This window comes from Caloenas nicobarica, chromosome 2 (assembly GCF_036013445.1).
Source record: "Caloenas nicobarica isolate bCalNic1 chromosome 2, bCalNic1.hap1, whole genome shotgun sequence".
Lineage (NCBI taxonomy): Eukaryota > Metazoa > Chordata > Aves > Columbiformes > Columbidae > Caloenas > Caloenas nicobarica.
Genome location: NC_088246.1, coordinates 55,025,465 through 55,046,904, shown reverse-complemented (window position 1 = coordinate 55,046,904; position 21,440 = coordinate 55,025,465). Strand labels below are relative to the sequence as shown.

The window sequence follows — 21,440 nt, the reverse complement described above, 5'->3', positions numbered from 1 at the left end:
CCAAGTGCTCTACATCTGAGCAACATCATGTCTGTTTCCACATTCAGCAGCTCTGAGGGCCAATTCTGGAGACTCATCCCCAGTCCCCATGGGAGAGGATGAAGCCCTGTTTGCCTGCAGTGTCTCATGCAAAGTCGGGGTGTCAGAGCTGGAGCGCTGACACCTCTACTGCTGCTAGTCCTTGCTCCGCTCAGCTTCGGTTCAGAGCTTTTTTTCCTTTTCTATATCTAAAAGGACTTGGGGTCAGCGTGAAGAAGTGATGCACATAAACTCCTGAGAACAGGCAAGCTTATCCTTAGCAGCAATTAATGAGAAAAGTAGAAATATACTGTGTTAGCTGAGCAGCTTTAGAATACTTCGATATTGTGAGGTCCTGTGTGACCTTCAGTCGTGCAAAAATGCTGAATAATTCTAAAAAGCAATGAGAAGGAACACTGGTAATGTTCTTCAGAAATATCTGACTAGCACATAATGCTAGCCATATTATGCTCTTTAATTATTCCTTTATAGAGCTGGTCTTGGGGTTATTTGTGATTGTTATGAGAATATGCCTTTGCAAATTCTTCCAATAAGTGGAAGTAAGTGTATATGCTCTACCTAATTTTTCACACTGTTAGGAGATAATCTCCTCAATTTTTTGAAACAAACTTGTGTATCACTCCATCTAGAGAGGAGTGAATTCACCTAGAAGTGTTATGTCAGTGTCATCATCTGCCTCTAGATGAGGAGAGAATCTGGAGCATCCCAAAGGTGAAGAGTAGCTCATCAGCAAATGTTGCCATGCCAGGCGCATCACTGGTATTTAGTCTGCAATATATTCATGGTCTATGAAGAAACAGTAAATTCCTCCACAGATGAACATCAATCTGGAAAATGTTTTGCAAAGTACTAGACAAAGTTATCTTCGTGTTCCACGTTGCTATGTGCGGCATGACATGAGACTGTCTTAACAGGTGGCGAAATGTGCTGTTGGCAAGGCATCAAACCACACTGGAAACTTTTGTTTTCGTTTCCCCAGCAGTCCACTATATCAGTCCTGTAATGAACGTTGCCCTGAGTCTGCAGAGAGAAATGCCATCCTTGCTGGACGTGAAGGAGCCTCAGAGTGGGCAGCATCTGCACCTCACTGCATGCTGGACCCAACCTGGGCATCACTTTCTAGCCTCAGCCAATACCTTTCTCAAGAAGTAAAAGTATCCGTGGAAATGTCACAGCTCAGGCTGGAGGAGGCAGTCAAGATTAGGCATCTGTATTGCTACTTAGAGCATATGGATTAATTTAGAAGCCAAATTCATAAGACACAAAACCACTAGTAGCCTGTCTTGTGGATGTAATGGTGAAGTGGAAGGAAAATAAATTCATTTGTTAACTCTTTGAGGCTGTGTAATGAGAAATGTGTGAGCTCTGTTAATTACCAATGTCAGGACTGGCTGAAGTCTTGTCTCTGTCTTTATCTCTGCACAGTTACTGGTGTAACTGTAATTTTAGGTCTAAGAGTGTCAGTTATAATCTCACTGGGAGCCGTTAGAAAAAACTTATTATGTCAAATAAAAATATCTCTTTTAAATCAGATTTTTTTTCTCCCCAGCAATTCTGATTATTTTTTTTTAACACTTTCATCTGGTTCTTCTTCCACGCTGAAGAAATTACTTTCATTTGTAAATTACCATTTGTCTGTCTTTTGTGATGCAAAGTAACCTAGAGATACCTATAATGCTATCTAATGAGACTTACCAACTTCATATCATTCTACTGAGTGGACATTATATATTACCACTAACACTCTTTATCTACTTAGTGCCAAAATCCATTTCTTTGATTATAAATGGGTTCAGCTTGATTTGAATCAAGACCAACAGGATATAATGCTGCTGGATCGCAGACCCAAGTACAGAAAATTGGGTGCCACAATGTGAATGTAACGAGAAATAGCCTGAAACACATCACTATTTAAAGTGAAAGCCTGGTTTCCTTAAGGTCTTTGATCCACTGGAAGCATATCATCAGAACCAAATAAAGTCATCAAGAGTCTGCTATATATATCCTGCGGAAATAGACAGTGGGAGATTCATGTGCACTTTTAAGTTCAAGACCTGTTATATTGAATATGATCTTTATTTTGGCCTTGTGACTGAAAAGCTTTTTGCTTGATTATTTTTTATTTGACTCCCAGCAGACAGGAAGAGTATCACATATTTGCTGTGATAAATCCAGAGAGACAGTCTATAAAGGACAAAGTTGTCTTTTTCCAGGTAGAATTTGAATGTTTAATTAAGAAAATGAAACTATGGTAGCCACAGCTAAATTACAATTTTGTATTTGATATCTCTCCATCAGGTATCACTGATGAAGGCTTTGGTAGGATAAATTATATTAGGCACCTTGTGCAAGGATGAGCTTTAGTCACCTTTTTTGTACAGGAGACAGAATTGTTTATTGCATTGTGGCTGCTTCCAGCTTAGAAGTTTTTTGTGCTAAATGCCTTTGTATTATGGTTTATTTTAATGTTATATTGATAAGATCTCGGAAATCAATTTTCTAAAAGTTCTATATAGGCAATCTACTCCTTTTTTATAATTATCCACATCTAATTTGAATAATTAAAGTTTTGTCAATGGTTATTCTTTTACATTTGAGTCAATGCTACTTTTTATGCTTTGAAAATATAGTGAAATAGGCTTTTTCAAGTGTCTGCTTTAGCTTTTTTCTTAGTCCTTAAGGACTAGGAGTATCAAGTATATAGACAGTCAAAGAACTAGCTAGTCACCAGGTGAATGTAAATATCAGAAGAGAAATTATTAATCACAGCTTTTTGGCAGGACCTTCAAACAAATCAGGATGGTGGTCCCCTTGTCTTTGGTGCTGTAAAGGGGTAAAGGATCAGATGGTCTCTTGCTTTGAAAATCTTGCAGCCCGAATATAGCCAAAAGTGAACAGAAGATCAAGTAAACGAAGTCGTCACATAAACAGAGTGAAACATTATCAGGCCAGTAAATAACACATTTCTTCCATTGTTGTTATATTTTGGAGGGAGCAGCATTAAGGAAAGTCTCTGCTCAACAGTAAGTATAGAGGACAAACCAAAGGGGAGTAGGAAAGTAGAGGAAGTGGTAAGTGAGAGGGAAATAAAAAGTAATGAGAAAAGTGTAAGTGAGCCTGGATGCACAGCTCACTTCTACAAGGCTGAGACATTCTGGTCACTACTAGAAAGCCATCCAGGTACTTTTTGACTAGATGAATAACAGCAGCTGACAGGATTTTTTTATTAATTCAGCAGAGTAGCACTTTGATTTATCTGGGATGCTGTAAAGGACACAGAAATTCAGCTGAGGATATTATTGCTAATTGTGCAGGGAGTTAAATTTAGCTCTTGTTCAACCAACAGAAGTGATCAATCTTTTCAAGAAGTGTGGAAGCAACAATAGCCAGAGAAGGGCAAACAGATTGTCTTTCCAGTTCTTTAGGATGCCTTTTTGTTCATTCTTCCTCTCCTGTATAGCTCTAGTGCAGATAATCTGAACACAGCAGATTTCTGTGCTATGAAACTCCTTTTCACAGGAGGATGGCCCAGAGATTGAGATGCCAGTCTAGAATAATCAGATTTGGTGCCCTTCTTGCGATTAATTTCCTCTGAACTTGGGGTAGATGTTACTTGCCTTTCCTGTACCTTGTTTCCTCAATGATAAAGTGAGCAAGGAATGAACTAGTATTGCATTAAAAGATTTTGTGAGGAAAAAGAACGAGGATTGTAGATGCTGCTATGATATTAGCTCGATTCAGCTGCCTACACATAGGCTGCTTGTGTTGTATCCTGCCTCGCCTCAAGCTGCTATTGCAGGAGATGCTTCCACAGGTCCTGTGTCATGTTTACCACCTGCACAGAGATGTTTGAGACATCCTGTGCCATCTGAGATGCCTACAGGAAGGCAAATGAATCAAACCCATGGTTTCTTAAAGCTGGTTCTTTGCTTTCTGCTTGGTCCCTATTCTCTCAAAGTGGTTTTTATCTCTCTTAATTCTTACTTTGATTTCTTACTCATTTTTTTTTTGCTCTCTACATCTTGGTCTATATTTTTTCTTATTTCTTTCAGTTTTCTTCTTTAAGCCACATTCCATGCAAATCACCTGCTGTGCACCATTCCAGCATCTCTGCCTGGATGCCATCCTTTTGTTATAGTGGCTGGTCATACCGAGCAGACTGGAGAAAACTGGTCTAACAGCTTGCTTAGTTTTTGAAGTATATGCCAGTTCTTTGAAGCTGTGCCAGGCTTTCACATTCACTGGGGATAAGCGTCTTCCAGAACATGTGCAGAGAGTGTCTGACGAGCTACATTACCTATGTGAGGGAGCCCCATAGCGTTAAACTCTGTGAACGCTGTAAGAGACAAGCAGGGTAATTCCCTAGCCATGTACAAGGTACCTTGTCATAGCTGTTAGTATCCCTTCCCTTCTTACCAGCAAAATGAGGCCTGGTGAACTTCAAAGCTCATCCTTAGGTCTCCTTAAATTCCTACTGCCCAGCTGAGTTTTACTGCTGGACCTCTTAGGATGACACTTAAGCAGAACGACATCCACCTACTATTGTGTTAAATTTTGCAAGGGTGCCTACTTGCAGTAGGCTGGATGTTGCAAAGAAAAGGGTGAGTAATGGTCTACATGTTGTGGTGCAATGTGCAAGTCAGTGCTCTCTGTAAAGTACTTTCTGGTTTTAACCAAATGACCAAGGACTAATGTACAAGTCTGTGGCCTCATTCTGAGAGGAATCATAATCTTGTTTATTTTGTGGATCTCTCTAGAGCATTTTTACATTATCTGGGCGATGATGTACAATTAGATTCTGTAATTTGCAGAAAGGTTATTATAATAATCTCTCATAGCATAATGTTCACATTTGTCATTTAGGCTATGTAGAAAGACCACATTTTCCTCTTTCAATTTTGATTAAGAGAACATATCTTATAGTGTTTTATGTTCGACTGGGTATTATTCAGTGCTCTTCTCATTTGTTAGAAAACTGTTCCCGTGCATCATGGTATTTTACAATACTCAAAGCACCAGCAAGCAAAAACTGACAAAAAAAAAAAAAAGAAAGAAAGAAAAGCAGCCATGAGAAAATTGAACCTTCATGCTTCTTGAAACAGCAAATACTTTACCAGAGCTTCACAAGCAGCAGGACAATCCATCAGTAAGAAAAATTCATCAGGACTATAAAATGTAAAGAAACCCCATGTCAGGAATTCATTGAAATGCAGTTTGTTAGGATTTAGAAAAGTGTTCTGGAAGAGTGTCAGAGCACACTTGTCATGTATCTTTCTGAGGCATCTTCTTTTGGGAGGGAACAGAGAGAGGTTCATATATTATAGGGACAATTAGTCTGACCTGTAGAGTTGTTTCTATGCTTTTCCATACAGGAGAGTATGCAGTTGCCCTCTTCCATTGCTTGGGCCATATTTCATGCATTAATGCAGTTCAGGATATGATTTCTCTTTTGCTTTGTGACACTGTACAGCAGAAATTACCTCTGTCATATGTTAGGATAGTGATTGTGGCATTGCAGTCTTCCACTAAATGGTACATGTCCAGATTGCAGTTTATTTTTATGGACTTTCTCCTAGTATGTGATCTGCTGTGTCAAACTTCAGCAGTGAAATTCAACTGTAAATGGTGGGCAAAAGAGGATTATTGTCCTCAATGTAAGAGAAGACCTAAATGGGAGGCTAGGGACCAATACCGTAATAGAAATATAAGATGCACATTACATGACAGTGAAGATCGGCTGTGATTTGCTGAGTGATCAGTTGTTCTATATAACATTAATAGTGCAAGCATGGACAGAAAAAGGGAGTGGTAACTACAGATCACCTAACATTGATCTGGAAACCCAAGCTGAGTTTAGTAACTTCTTAAGATCCGTAAAGGAAACAATGCGGACTGCAGATTCTGCTGAAGATGAAGAGAGAGTGGTCAGAGGAGAATGAGGCCGTAGGTGTTGTTTTGGTTTTTTTGCAAGACTTCTGCTTTTTTCCATGGCTGATTATTGAGCTCTTGTAAATGTATTTGCCATCTCCATGGCAATTTTTTCTTTAAAAAAGAAGTGTTTTGTGTTCTGGGTTGGAGGGTCATCGTTTGCTCCTTAATGATTTAAAGTGAATTTACTTAATTTATCATCTCTGTGTTTTATACACCAGTGGATCTTCTTGAGAATTCAAAAACAGGCCAGAGCATCACGCGTCTTGACTCAGCTCTCAGATCTGCCTGGTCCTGCAGTCCTTGGGATGCCTGGAGTGGTTCTGCTATAAACCGGCACCACATGAAGCTATTGCTTATCAGTGAAGAGCTTTAGTGTAATGTCTTTCTGCATTTTCTATAGCCCTCTTAATAAAATGCTTAATGTTCTGTTTTAAACAGGTTTTTGGGCTTTTGAGAGTCTGTCAATGACAAAGGGATTTTTTTCCCACAACTCTTCAGCAGATATTAATGAGGACGGAGGCTTGAGCAAACATTTGTCACTGACAGCTCTTGTTTCTTCAGGAAGGCAGTGGTGGAATAGCAGCAGCAGTGATACAAAAGCAAGCCTGAGTTCTTGGAAAGTGTACGGCTGTATAGCAGGGAAAGTACAAAATTCACTCAACCTTTTGGAAAAGAAGAGCTATTGAGGCTGTTACATTGGAGCTGTGTTGGTATAAAAATATTCACAGCAGAACTGAAATGGAGCAATACACTGTACTATTTCAGATATGCATATCTTAACTCTGTGATAAAATCGTAATTTGTACTTATTGGATATGTCCTCGTTGCTGATCTACTTACTTTACAAAATCCCAATAATGTTAAATACGGTGTGGTTTCTGGCTAGGCCAAAAGGCTGAGCTTGTTTGGAAAAGCCAAGGCTTTAACCCTAAAAATATAGTGTTAAATACTGGGTGTTTTCTCCCTAAAGTGCTTAGCTGCCTAACTTATTACCATGAAAGCCAAAGAATATTGATCTTTTGCTCTGTTTGGTCAGAAACTTACTCCAACACTCTCAAATGGAAATCCTTGGAGAAAAAGAAAAAAAAAAAAAAAAGCCCTTAACAAAACCCATCTTGCTTACCCCATGACACATTTTCCCCACCTATGATAATAACAATTGCTTTGCACACATACCGTGAGACTTCAAGTCATATTCTATGTAAATTAATTTCTGCAGAAATTAATACAATACCAAAAAGTTCTTGGATTTTATATTTTTAAAATGCCTATTATACACAATTATAACTTTCCAAAAAAAAAAAAAGAAAAAAAAGAGAGAGAAAACAAAGAACAATACTAAAGAAAAAAATAAGCATGTTCTTAAAGAATCTTTTATGTATTGTTTTTCTAATTAGGAAATTCCATATAATTTTTACAAAATACATTGTGCATATTTTAATCCTACAATGTAACAGTATTGAAAGATGCTTATCTCTGCTTATCTTCTTTTTCTGGCCATATTTTGAGATTTTCATGCTGGAGTGAAATGGAGGCAGGATAAGACTGTAAACTTTAACATCACGGTAAAATAAGTTTTGGTTTGTCTTTAAATGCCACGCAAGTAGAACTTGAGTAGTTAGATAGAATGTCACCTCTTTGGAGAAGAGACCTTTTATTAGTTGGACTAAACATGTAGTTCCATAAGCTTTACACTTAGATATCTGTAAACCAATTTACTGTGTCTTCCCGCCCCTCTTTGCAGAGGAACAACCGAGTACCAGCCTTGTAGTGACTCTCCCTCTGGTTTCACTTTAGCCACCCATATGCCGACAGTGAGGAGGTGGGAATCTCGTGTGGCTTCAGTGGGTCTTGAGTATTTATTGTATTTGCTGTGTTTAGCACCCTGCTTTCATGCTTGAGTGAGAGTCAGTAGATACATTTTGGAATTAGTTCGGTTCTAGTCTTCATGCTTCCATATATGTCTTCTAAGCTAGCTTTTGTTTCTGGAATGAACAAGGTTTCTTAAACTTTGTTCCACACTATTTCTTCAACTTTGTTCCTACGCTTCTCAAGTATCAGCTGGGTATCATCGCTCGCGCTTAGCTTTTGTAATTTGACACTTTTTAATGGTTTTGTAGTGTTGGATGCTTTGTATAGCATCCCATCACCTGAAAAATTTTGTCCTGTTTAAACTTGGAGGTGCCCGTCTGTGGTTTTTTTGGGGAGAGAGGGTTGGTTTGGTGTGGGAGGATTGGTGGGGTGGAGTATTTTGTCTGGAATTACTGTCAGGCTGTGGTAAGCTTAGCGCCAATATATGTTTGCTGTATGAATTATCATATACTATTGTAGAGTTGGGTAAGTTGAAATACAGTCATGTTTATTTCAAAGTTATCCCATTGTGCTGCTTCTTTTTCACCTCAGATAAGCATTCTTGTCATACATCATAAGAAGCTTCTTTCAAAGCTTCTGTTTTGTATTGACCAAATACTTATTTCAGTTTTGTGAGCATTTGCAGAAATCCTAATGATGTTTTGCACATAGGTAATTCTCAAATGATTTCTCCTGAATGGTCTGCCTTCATTTTAACCAATTTCTTCCCATCTTGAAACTCCTTTGGAAAGCTGCACATGTTAGTCATGCATCCCTAGTATTTCTTTTCCAGGTTGTAGAAGAGTATGGTATTAGAAAAAAAGTGTTGTGGATGCATGAGTTCCATCTGATGAGATCCGGAGCACTCTGCTGTTCTTAAAAGATTTTGGACAGTGAGTCAATGACAACAGTTTCGGACTCTCACAAATGTTTGTCTTGCTTTTCAAGCAAGCTTATTCTGTAATATCCTTAAATAGTGCTATTCATGGTGAGTTAGATTAGCTTAGCTTTTTCAGTGTATTAACAGTCCTGGGAATTTCTGATTAAGTCTTGTCCTGGGTAGTCCTGTCTGAGCAGTCATGTCTTCCTGCCCTGAGAGGTTTTGAACATGCTGGTTATTCTTTAAAAATACAGATGCACGACTGGGGATGATGCATGTTGTGATGTCTGATGCGGTTACTGTCAGCTCCTGTCCACCCTACTGCTGTTCAGGGAGCTGAGCTGCTCTTAAGGCAGCTCCTGGGTGGCCAAGTTTACATCAGAGAATACATTTCTTCCCCCCCCTGCCCTGCCTTTCTTCCCTGCCCTGCCCTGCCTTCCTTTCCCCTTTCCCCTTTCCCCTTTCCTTTCTCTCCCCTTTCCCCTTTCCCCTTTCCTTTCTCTCCCCTTTCCCCTTTCCCCTTTCCTTTCTCTCCCCTTTCCCCTTTCCCCTTTCCTTTCTCTCCCCTTTCCCCTTTCCTTTCTCTCCCCTTTCCCCTTTCCTTTCTCTCCCCTTTCCCCTTTCCTTTCTCTCCCCTTTCCCCTTTCCTTTCTCTCCCCTTTCCCCTTTCCTTTCTCTCCCCTTTCCCCTTTCCTTTCTCTCCCCTTTCCCCTTTCCTTTCTCTCCCCTTTCCCCTTTCCTTTCTCTCCCCTTTCCCCTTTCCTTTCTCCTTTCCTTGAATTGCCATAGTCCTGGAAACTTTTTTAGAGGAGAATGGGTTGGCCCGTCAGGATGGTAGTCTCAACAGCTATTATAACACTGTCATCCTTGCCGGAAGAGAAGAGTTTTCTATACAATCAAGCTAACTCAAGCTCATCTGTAATTTTTTTTATCATATTAGTTTCCTTTCTTTGGCACATTGCAGGCACTTCACATCACAATCATTGTAAAGTTGATAATTTTAATTCAAGATGAGCAAATTGCTGACTTTTTCTTCCTAACACTTCAGATCCTCATAGAACTGAAGTGTATTATTTAGTAAATGAAGGCATTTCAAAGACTAAAGAGGAACTGTTTAGTCTTACGTCTTCCAAATGATTTACTGAAGATGCAACATCCTCAAATGGAAATATTCTTGCATTTTGTATCTAGACCTGTACTCTTGATGACATTTATGAATGATATCAGCCATGCTTGATGTCCCCACTCAAATTTTATGTGCTTGTGTAGCATCTGTCATTTATTTTTCTCAGTACCACATTGCCAGAGAATTCCCCTAGACATACATTCACTCAACAGCATCTAGGTTTACCATCAGATCAAATTTAGCATTTACTTCATTCTCAATGTTAATTGGACTTAATTATTTAGTTCATATATTCTTAGTGACATGCTGGGTCAACACCGATATTCATTTTAGATCCTTAATGTAACTCAGTGCATTAAGGAAATTGTACAATATCACATTTGGAGACCACAGTTAAATTAAGAAAAAAATAAAGCAGCTGTTTCAAATTCTATCTCTTTTTTTTTTGTCTTTTTATGGCATTTTAAGAGAAAACTTAATGGTAGCTGATTTAGTCCAATTATATGAAATGAGGTAGCTTTTTACCTGTTTCTTTTTTTGGATAGTGTGATCATGTTCGCCAGCTATTTTATATAGTCTTCTGAACACAACAGAATACTTGACTGTAGAATATTTATTGAGAATCAGTTCATGTCTGGTTTGGGTTGTTTGGGTTTTTTGGTCGGGTTTTGTTTGTTTGGGGTTTTTTTGTGGGTTTGTTGGTTTGGTTGTGGTGGTGTTGGTTTTTTTTTGTATTATTTTATTTTCAGTGGTACAGACTGTTCATACACATTGATAGATGTTCCTCACCCTAGCCCCAAACATTATTTCTGTGTATGGGCATGCTAAGAGAAAAGAAATGCTAGACACCTGCCTTCTGTGAGTCCAAGCCTCATTCAAGCCCTACAGGCCATTGAATGTTCAGCAACAGCTTTTGTTCCGCTTCTCTTTCTTTTTTTAATGCCTGAATCCATATCCACCAAATGGGTTACCTACCACATGGACCTAAAATAAAATATTAGCCACTTACCCATCTAGATCTCCTTTCTTTGGCATGTTGTAGAGCACTCCAAGGCTTTTGTAAAACACTGTCCTATCTCTGAGGTATTCCTGTTACTAAATCTAAACCTCATCTAGAAGGGTGGTCGAACTGAGGCTTAAGGGGCAGGTTAGGCACTTGGTGCTCCTGAGTACAGCCTTCGTTTTAGCTCTAAGGGCCATCAGATGCTTTCGAGTAACCTGGGCAGTTTGTTTCTTTTCTCTTGACCAATATCTAAACCTAATGCTAGTAGGCTGTCTACTTGCCTTTTCCTAACCCTAGCCCTAAACCAGACCCTGACTCTAATCTTGATGCAGGTATTCTATATAACAAAATGGCCAACGTGTCTAAAAGTTATTTCAGCCTGTCCTCAAGAGGGGTTGGAGTTAGAAGAACCTGTGTGTAGTGTAGTCAGGCATTCATTGGGACTTAACCCTACCCCGAAGACACCCTATAGATGGTGACCAAACCGAGCAAAACTAAGCTACAGACTTTTGTTGACAAGAGGCTTCCACTTGGAGACAGAAGGACACAAATAAGTACTGAAAGGTAAATCCGTTTCTACAACTTACATTCAGTCTGGTCACCTCTCTGTTTAGACTACCAGCTGTAAAGTTGCAGTTACAATTAGGTTGTTTGTACAATGCTGAGCTATACATTCAGTGGCCCATGGGACTATATGGATGAGATCTAAAGGGACCTGTGAGGAACAGATTATTCTATCCCCAGCCTGCTCCACTCTCTCTATATAGAATTGCGAGGATGGGACTAGGATTGCATTTAGGAAAAGGGTGAGTGAACCCCAGGTATCCATGTGTATGTCATGAGCAGCAGGATTTCCATGATGGCCTCTGCCTTGGAACATTGAGTTCCAACCATGTGATGTATCTGTAGTTCTGTTTTGGGTCAGGATTAGGAGAACTGGGAAGCTATGTTTTTAATGGTTATTTAATATAACCCTGGATTAAGATTAGGGTTGGCGTTTGTAGAGGCCAAGTTCTAACACTACATTTTAGTCTCAGTTCAGCTAAATAACTGTAGAGAAATTGAAAGTTGGAGATGGGGAAAGAAACCCCAAACCATAGGAGGTAAGTGCTGTGAGAGGCAGATTGTTCCCTTCCAAGCCTTTGTGCTATTGAGCCTGAGTGCACATCTGGAGGCATGGATGTGTGCCATTAATATTATGGGAAAGAAAAAAAGAGTTTATCATGACAAACCTTCTTGCCGTGTTTTGTTACCTGTCTTACAGATCGCTCAGACTACAGTTAACATGCCTGATAGTTGTTCCTGTGAACGTGATTTTGAATGCATTGCTGTGGTCAGGTGGCTTTACCTGGCAGCCACTGCTTTGGAAAGGAGATGTTGGATTTTCAGAGAGCTGCTGGTGTGGATCAAAGTTGTACAGCAGTCGGGGCCAGACTGTTTGGCTTGTTGGTGACAAGGAGCAAGTGATGATTTGAAATGTTAAATGAAATTATTCCTCTGTAGAACCATCTGTGGTAGTATTTAATAGTTTATGAAGAGGTTGGTGATGAGAGCATGTGAGGTATTTTGGAGCAGTTGGCAGGCTTAAAAGCAACCCAAAATGCCCAAACGAGCTGAGGGATTGAAAACCTACAACACAGCCATCCACAGCAAAAGGCTGGTCTTTGTCTTTTTCTCCTCTCTGATGTCTTTCTTTCTGTTGTGAGTATTTTAAAATGTCTTTGAAGTTCTGCACACTAGGTCCACAGGTAGAGTCGCATCACCTTCACGGTCATCGACCCTCAGGTACTGCTGCGGCAATGCTCGCACCCACTTTGTGCAGTCTGGGTTTGTGGTCTGGGGCTGGCTGGGGTTGGAACAGACAGGCAGGCAGAGGAAGAATATGCAAGGACTGGGGCTGTGCAGCCTTTGTTTTGAGAAGAATAGGTGATGATGTTTGTATGTTTATTCATAGTATCAGTTAATTGCTCCTGTTTCTATTTTGTGTTTGTTTTTCATTAGTTTGGCTTTGTTTTTTTCTGGCTTTTGTTGTGTTGTTGTTGTTTTTTTTTTCCTGTGAAAATGGAAAGTTTGCTCAGTTTGTCATGGGGGAGCAATCCTCACATCACTGTGTGAGATGATTCATCCCACATATAGTACTCTATAAAGATTTGGGGGTTGCTTAACAAGAAGGGTGAAGCCTATTTGCAGCTACGTATTGAAATGAATGGATAGTGCTGGGATTTAATAATAGAATGCATTTATTGTGGTTAAATACAGTGTAAAATGTAACTGTGTCAAATTACTTTTGCGATTGCTATCGCATGAATAGCCCTTGTTGCTGACAAACTGCAGTATATTTATTATCTAGTGGATGACAAGGCACTGCTGAATTAACGAGGGGAGCAAATATGAACACCAATAGAAGTTTTAAATAAGCATCAGCTGTAATAATTTCCTATGCAGCCTTACCCTTCTTTATTGTCTGTGACTTTATGTTGAAAATCATGCAGATAATGTTAACACTGTTAGATGTAATGAGCCATAAACATAAGAAAAACTTAATGAAATTTGATTTTTTTTTTTTCCTTTTCTCTGGCTGAAAGGGAAGACAACTTGCAGTGCCAGCAATTTTTCTTATTCTTCCTTGCTTTGAAACCCTGGGATTCTTTGCTGAAAGAAATGTTGCTTCATTAGAAAGAACACATACACCCAAAGGACTCCATACTTTGAAGTGTATTTCCACACACATATACACACACCGTACTCCTGCGTTTATCCTTTTTTATTTTGACAAAATGGTTGTCTGTGTGAACTTTGGAAACAGTAGTGCGTGCAACACCCACAAAAATGAAATGCTATTTAAGCCTAACTTCAAGAATGGAAGTGTCGAAAGTAGCAGTGTTTTTGTTTTGTGACATAAATATTAAGTTATTCCTTTTTCTTTTTTCTTTTTTTCAATACAGGTACTTCAGAAACTAGGAAAAGCAGATGAAACAAAAGATGAACAGTTTGAAGAATACGTTCAAAATTTCAAACGGCAAGAGGTCAGTTGCTTTTGCAGTTTCTTTAATTGTATCTTAAGAATAACGTGGCATATTTGAACTTGCTGATTTTGAAGAAGGCATTACAGGGTAACAGGTAAAAAGATTGGGGGGTCATAAGATTTTGTTTCCAAACAGAAACAACACTTGAATTTGTGCATGCAGGGGGCTAAGAAATGCGCTCAGAATAAAAGGACATATTGTAATAAAATATATAACACCGTCATGTTGGTTGGACTAGATGATCTTTAAAGGTCCTTTCCGACCCAAACCATTCTATGATTCTATGCTAGAACCGCTTGGGATCAGCAGAGAGACGGCACATTTTCAACAGTGTAGTTGAGAACAGAACCCAGTCCTGACTAAATACAGATTTGTAGTAGCCATCTTACAAAGAGGAGATGTATATTGCTTGGTTCCATTTTGTGGATTGCTTTCATCGGTGGTATATAATAATACCAGTTTTATGTGAGGTGCATAGATGAATAGTTTCAGGCTTCTGTGTGTTGTTAGGCCACCAGTTGGTGCAGGTATGAGGGGGCTGTGCTGGCAGAGATGATGGAACTACTGGGGAGCAGCACTCAATTACTCGTAGTGTTGTTAACACAAGATGTGAAAATGAAGGTGCCCTGAAGAGTTTATGATCTGCTCCCAATGCAATCCTAAATTCTGACCTCAATTACTCCTTGCTTTGTTGGACAGACTTTTTGGCTCCGAGGTGATTAATTGTAATTAATTATCTAGTAGCTTTCTGGTACAAATTAATGCCTGCCATGAGCTGCATTAATGTGTCCAAGAAGGTGGCCTTGTTACGTAAGTGTGAACAGAGGTGTCTGTCTTCTTTGTAAGCTATCAATTAGAGCTCACACAGAAAGGCACTGGAGGGTGAGAGAACTACAGCCTCAAGTTGCACCAGGGAAGATTTAGGTTGGATGTTGGGAACGATTTCTTCCCGGAAAGGGTTGTTGGGCATTGGAACAGGCTGCCCAGGGCAGTGGTGGAGTCACCATCCCTGGAGAGGTTGAACAGACGCGGAGATGAGGTTCTCAGGGATGCGGGTTAGTGCCAGGGTTGGGTTATGGTTGGACACTACGATCTTGAGGGTCTCTTCCAAACAAAATGATTCTATGATTCTAAGCTAAACACAAAGCCTGGCCTGCTACCTTGTGCAAAGGCCCGTTATTGAACACGCCAGCAAGCAGACTTCTCAGTGTTGAAATCACGCAGGCCATATGTGTCCCTAACAACTCCTGTGCTCTGTCCAGAGCAGTCTGGACTTGCCAAGCTCCAAGAATGTGTGATGGCTGGACAAGCAGCACAGTGAGCCATCGGCAATCCCTTAATTCCTTTACGGTACTTCACTAGTGTTTCCCTGTTGGCCTCTGTTACCTCAGGAGCCCCTGGCTCATCCCCATAAGATTCCAGGTGTGCTCCAGTGAGGCCAACACATCCCAGGGCCACCAGCTGAGGGTCCTCACTAGCACCCCCTCTCTAACTTTGGCGTCTCATCCCACAGCTTGTCACAGGCTTGTGGGAGACCATACCAGCTTTCTCACTGTCCCCGTGTCCCTGATGAAACAGAGTTAATTCTTCATTCTTTGCATTTCCTAGCTATCAACAGTAACCACAAGTGGTGGTTGTATTCGGTTCATCCCTAATTTCTCCCTTTTCAGGAAAACGGTTCCTTAATTCAATATTCTCTGTGACTGCAGGCCTACACATTACTGTGTAGGCACCGTATGTGTGGATGGCAGGTTTTCTGCAGGCTTGTAACTGCTCTTTCTCCTCTCTTTGAGGAAAATCTTGGTATGTCCTCGCCAAGAACTAAAGAAAAGCAAAGAAATGATGGAGAAAGAGGTGCTGATCAAGGAGGGAATGTAGGTTAGTTATGACTTAAAATTTTCTTGGCTGTTGTTGGGGCCAAAAGCCTTAAAGACAAATGCAGCAAAACTAGAGTTGCTTTGCCAGGTCAGACTATGCTCAGTGATGGGGGTAGTGTGAGTGTTGGTGATTAGTGAAGTCATATTGTACCTGAAGGACTGAAGGGCATCAGAGCCCCCCGTAAAGCCCCGTTTGGGATGTCTCAGTTGGGCTGGGGCACAGCCTGCACGTGAAAAAGTGCTTGCCCTTGTAATTCTCTACTTTGCGCTCTGGCCTCTCTCCTCAGTTGGCATGGAATGGGTGAGAATGTTCCATGACAGCAGCTGAGGGCCTGTGACACCGGTGCTGGGGCAGTGCTGGAGGCCAGCACTGGTACCAATCGCTGTGGTTTCTCCCTGGGTGACCATTCCCGGGAGCGATGTCCTCTGTCCCCATCCTCTCTCCGTGTCCGTTCCCAGCCCAGCTCAGCCACGCTCAGGGTGGGCAGGGGCTGTGTTCACCCCCTGCCACCGCACGAATGACTGCAGGCAGAGGCGCTGCAAAGCCAACACCCGACTGGTTTAATGAAGCAAGAAGGTGGGATCCGGGAGCGCCTGGGGCTGGAGAGGGTGGGTGGGTGCAGGTCTCTGCTTCCACATCTCCTCTGGGTGTGGGTGCCACGTGGACGGTGCTGGAGCGGTGGGTTATGGATGGCCTTACAGGTCGCTATTTCCACGTCCATCCAGCTCTGCACAAAAACCTGCAGCTGCCCAGTGTCATCTCCAGGGCCACCTGCTCCTGCTCCTCCTGGGCCAGTTTCTTCAGGCACTGCTGCTGGAGCCGCTGCTGGGGCGCGATGGGCACCAAGTCCTCCTGCTCCTCAGTGCGGTGGGTGCAGCCGTGAGGCCTCGGTGCCCGAGGGATGGCGGGGAGTCGGCGGGATGTGCAGCAGCTGAGGGGCCCGGGCAGCTGCTGCCACAGCCCCTGTGGTGAGTTTGGCCCCGTGGGCAGAGGCACAGCCAGCTCGGCTGCTGGGGTTTGGATCCCTTGGTGTTCAGAAAGTGTGTCCCCTGGTGGGTGCATCCTCATCCCCAGGTGGGGATGCCGGATCCAGCAGGTGGTGGGGATGCCGGTGGTGGGGCTGTCAGCAGCAGGGTGGGGTAGAGGTGGTGGTCCCAGGGCTGTTGGTACCAGGGTGGAGGATGGTGGTGGTTCCTCTGGGTACCGCGAGGTGCCGGGCAGGGCCGTGGCCTCTTCTCCAGGGTTGGGGCCGGCAGGGTCGCCAGGTGATGGTGGTAGAACTGGCGCTTGGCAGGCCCGGGGCCAGCGCTTTTGTGGTGGGCAGAGAGTCTCCCATGTTGGTTGGGCCACCTGGTCATGTTCTTCTCCGCTTTGGTGGTATGTTGTAGTGCAGAGAGGTCTCATGGCCCTTGGGAGCTGTGGCTGGCATGGGGCGCTTGGTATTGATGGCCCTCGCGTCTCCCGGTCCTGGCGGCACCCGGCAGGAGATGGTGCCCGGTGGCAGGGGCAAGCGGGTGAGCAGCACCCGGGACTGCCTGCGCTGCATCTCCTCCATTAGTTGGTCCATGGAGGGCCGGTGAGGCTCGTGGGCAGGCGGTGGGCTGGCCAGGGGGCTGAGCAGAGGCCTCTGCAGAGGGTCCGTCAAGGGGTCGCTCCAGGGACTGGCCAGGGGACAGTCCTCTGAAGGCTCCTTGGGACTCTCTGGAGACCTCTGCTCAGGAGTCTCCATGGGACTCATCTGCGGCCACGGGGCCAGGTCTGTTGCCCCAGTGCCTTGTGTCCCATGAGGAGCCGGCGAGGGGGGAGCCGCCACCCCCCAGAAGGGGTCGGTGTCCCCCAGCATGGCGGCTGCCAGGCGTTCTTCAGGGCACTCAACCCCCGGCCCGTACTCCCAGAAGTCAGGGACTTCAGTGGCAGGGGTGCTGCTGGCCAGGCTGTCAGGGCCGTCGGGGAAGGTGGCGTACTCATTGAGGAGCATCTCCACTGCCACCTGCTCCTCTGTGCAGCCGCCCTCTGCCCTGTACACCGAGAGGTGGGGGAGCTTGTTGAGGGAGGTGGTCAAGTGGGAGATGTTGGGGACATCGGGGATGGTGTCCCCACCATCCCTCAGTCCCCGCCCCCCACCTCCATTGGCTCCTTGGGACAGTTGCTCTCTGCAACATACTTGGAAAAGTCGGGGAGCCCATTGAGGACCTCGGTGGTCATGCTGGGGCTATCGGTGGTGAAGCCAGTGTCCTCGCTGTCCCCGAGCGGTGCCGGTGCCACTTGGTCCTGGGTGCTCTCAGCCGCGTACTCCCAGAACCCATCGAGCTCCCTGAGGCTGTTGGGGAAATGAAGGCCATCAGGGACGGTGTCCTTGCCGTCTCCCAGACCCATGGCCACCACTCAGTCCTTGGGGCAGCCACCCTCAGGCACATACTCGGAGAGGTCCAGGAGCTGGCTGAGGAAGCTGGGAGACCTGGGGACATGGCTGGTGACATCGCCGTCTTCCAGCCCCTCCACCGCCCCTCGCTCTCTGGGGCTGGTGTCCTCTGCCCTGTACTCGGAGAGGTTGGGGAGCTTGTTGAGGCAGGTGGTGGGTTTGGGGTGCCAGGGACATCGGGGATGTTGTCCTCGCTGTCCCTCAGCCCCACTGCCACCTCTGGCTGCTTTGCGCAGCCGCCCTCTGCCACGTACTCAGAGAGGTCGGGGAGCTCACTGAGGAAGGCCGCCAAGCCGGGGCTGTCGGAGACATGGGGCACACTGTCCCCACAATCCGTGGTGTCGAGCCAAGGGGACATGTCATCGGCCACGGTGTCCTGGGCCGGCTCCAGAATGGCCTCGGCGCAGGCGGCTGGTCCCTGCTGGGGCTGATCCCGTGGGCTCTCCACAGCAGCCTGGGTGGTCACTGCTGCTGACAAAGCAAACAGAGCCACCCCAAGGCAGGTGATGCGGCTTTCCTCAGCTTGGCCACCCGCCCGCGGGCTCTGCCACCCCCAGCACTCACCTGTGGGCTTCCCCGTGCTTGTGCTGGCAGGTGCAGCCAGGGCAGGCCGGTGGGGGCTGGCAGTGGGGACGCCGAGCTCTGTGGCCACCCCGTCCTTGCCAGAGGCCTCTGCTGGCTCCTGGGCGGTGTGGGGCACAGGGGGGCCCTGCACCCGCTGAGCCGCGCGGCCCCGGCGTGGTGGGGGGCCAGGGTGGGCAGGGACGGGCAGCTGGTAGAAGCCCGTGGGGTACAGGGGCTGCCCCTGGCCCATGGCCCCTGGCCCCAGCCCCGTGGGCTGGTGTGGCACCTGTGTCCCCGTCATGAGCTGCTGTCCCCAGGTGTAAGATGGGGCAAAAGCAGCAGGGACAGGGGGCAGCTGGAGCCCTTGGGGCAGCTGGACCTGCTGCACCCCTTGGGGGAGCTGGAAAAGCTGCACCCCCTGGGACAGGTGCACCAGCTGCCCTCCCTCTTGGCCCAGCAGCCCTTGGGGGAGCTGGACCTGCTGCACTACATGGACCAGCTGCACCCCTTGGGGGAACTCAACTGGCCGCACAACTTGGGGGAGCTGGACCCCGTGCAGCAGCCGCACCCCTTGGGGGAGTTGGGCTGGCTGCACCCCCTGGGACAGCTGTACCCCTTGCGGGAGCTGCAGCAGCTGTCCCAGGGCCCCTGGCACCCCCTGCCAGACACTGCCCTGTCCCATCTGGGATGTGACAGGGTGGAACTGGGCAGGCTGGGAGGATGCCATCAGCCCTGGGACAGAGGCAGGGACCAGTGGTGCCATGGTGGGGATGGCGAAGCTCATGGCTGGTGCCTGCGATGCCATCGGCTGGAGAGGGATCCTCTCTGTTGGGGGAAGCACAGCAATGTGAGGGGTTGAGTTTTCATACTACAACTTCCCATCTCAGTGATTTCCCATCCTGCTGCTGAAGGCCTGGCCTGGCCTGCGCTAAATGATGGTTTCCCCTCCTGACGATGGTTTCCCAGTAATGATTTCTCAGCCCCGTGATGGTTTCCCCTCCTGACGGTCTCCTGTCCCCACAATTTCCCATCCCAAGTGTGATTTTTTTTTTTTTTTTCCGGGGGAGGGAGGGGGTGGATTCCTTCCCCCCAATTTGTTGGAGTGAATAGGGTCAAGAAGGACAGGTGTCACCTTTTCATCACCTACAGTTTTTCTATCCTGATTTTTTTTCCATCAGGAGGAGTATCTAGGGGCTAATTGGCTCGTGTTTCCCTCAGACCCACATGGTCATTTGCCCTGTGCACCCCACATGCTGCTTTTCCTGCAAGCGGGAAAGACAGGGCAAGGATTGCCACCACAGAGGTTCTGGCTCCTCATAAAGAGCAGCCTGACAGAATTTGTCCTGCTGTCCAAAGTGCTTCCAGCCCAGTGATGAATGTCCCATCACACCCAATGGAGCCCATCATTGGTGCTAAACTGTGGCAGGGAAGCTCTGAAACCTCCCCAGGTTTCAGGTCCTGATCAGTCACCTGTCTCAGCCACGGCGGTCAAACTGGATGAGAATGAGGGTGGAGGATGGATGACGACGAGGAAGAGGACGGACGACGAGGAGGATGAGGACGCAGGAGAAGGAGGAGGAGGAGGACAGACGACAAGGAGGAGGAGGACGGACGACGAGGAGGATGGACGAGGAGGTTGACGGGCGACGAGGAGTATGGACGAGGAGGAGAAGGAGGATGGATGAGGTCGAGGATGGATGAGGTTGAGGACGGACAAGGATGGATAAGGATCGATGGGGATGAGGTTGGATGAGCTTGGCTCTGTCTGCTGCTTCTCACAGTGACCGAGACTGGAGAGCACTGGGAAATCCGGCCAGACAGGTTGACTGTCAGCTGCCAGATGGCCTTGGGGACAGCGTGGGGTCGTCATGGCAAGGCACAGTGACATCACAGAGGCCTTGGGAGCCTGGGTGGTGTCACCGCTGCTCTGGAGCTGGGCACGTCCAGCGGGGCTGAAGGAATATTGGCCCCTGAGGAGAAGGGAGGAGAGAGTGGAGATCATACCTCTACCTTACAGAATTTTCTGGAAGGTTTTCCACAGCTGTGTAAATGTGACTTAAATGAGAGCCTTGCTTCTTCTTGTTCCTTCACAGCAGGATGAAGCAGATTTTTTGTTTTGTTTTGTTTTTCCCCTTTTTGTCCTTTCCATAGAACTAATACACTCGAACCAGTCTGGGGCTGTGACTGATGCAGCTGGAGGGAGCTTGTTTTGAGTACAGAGAAAGCTGGATTCCTCAGGTGTCTTTCTCCTTACTATCTTACCTGCCTGTTTTTTTTTTTTCAATTGTTTGTGACCCTGCCATCAGAAGATATGAGTGAGAGAGCCAGTAACTCTGAAATAAAAAGAAAAAAAAAACGATAAGTTTATGAGCATCCTCTTTTAGTCCTTACTCCATGTATTACACCCGTGTTTGCTTGACTCACATAAAGCACTTTCCTCTCTAACCCCTGTGCTTCCTTTTAGCAGTAGCAGAATTCATGTCAGCGTCTCCTTGGGGTATTTTCTAGTTTTCCTTTCTTTCCATGCCTCTATCAATTTTTTTAATGAGTATATTTGCTGTGAAGATTTTTTTTTTTATAAAACTCTCTGGAAAATCCACATCAATCTTACATAATCATAACACTGTCACAGGTGTCTTGATATTGCTATAGGCTTTGTTTATGTAGAGAAAATTATTTTAATGGGCTATACCGTTACAGTGATGTTAACATGTCAATAA

The 21,440-nt window shown here is 45.1% G+C and overlaps 1 protein-coding gene across 2 annotated transcripts in view; it reads left to right on the top strand.

The window, feature by feature from the left end:
* The window catches only part of AMPH (amphiphysin), a 143,028-nt gene that overhangs the window by 38,841 nt on the left and 82,747 nt on the right, over nucleotides 1–21,440 (top strand). For both annotated transcript variants that reach the window (XM_065628583.1, XM_065628582.1), the window contains exon 2: nucleotides 13,776–13,856. In XM_065628583.1, coding sequence (XP_065484655.1) covers nucleotides 13,776–13,856 — 81 coding nt within the window. The remainder of the gene's footprint in view (nucleotides 1–13,775; nucleotides 13,857–21,440) is intronic.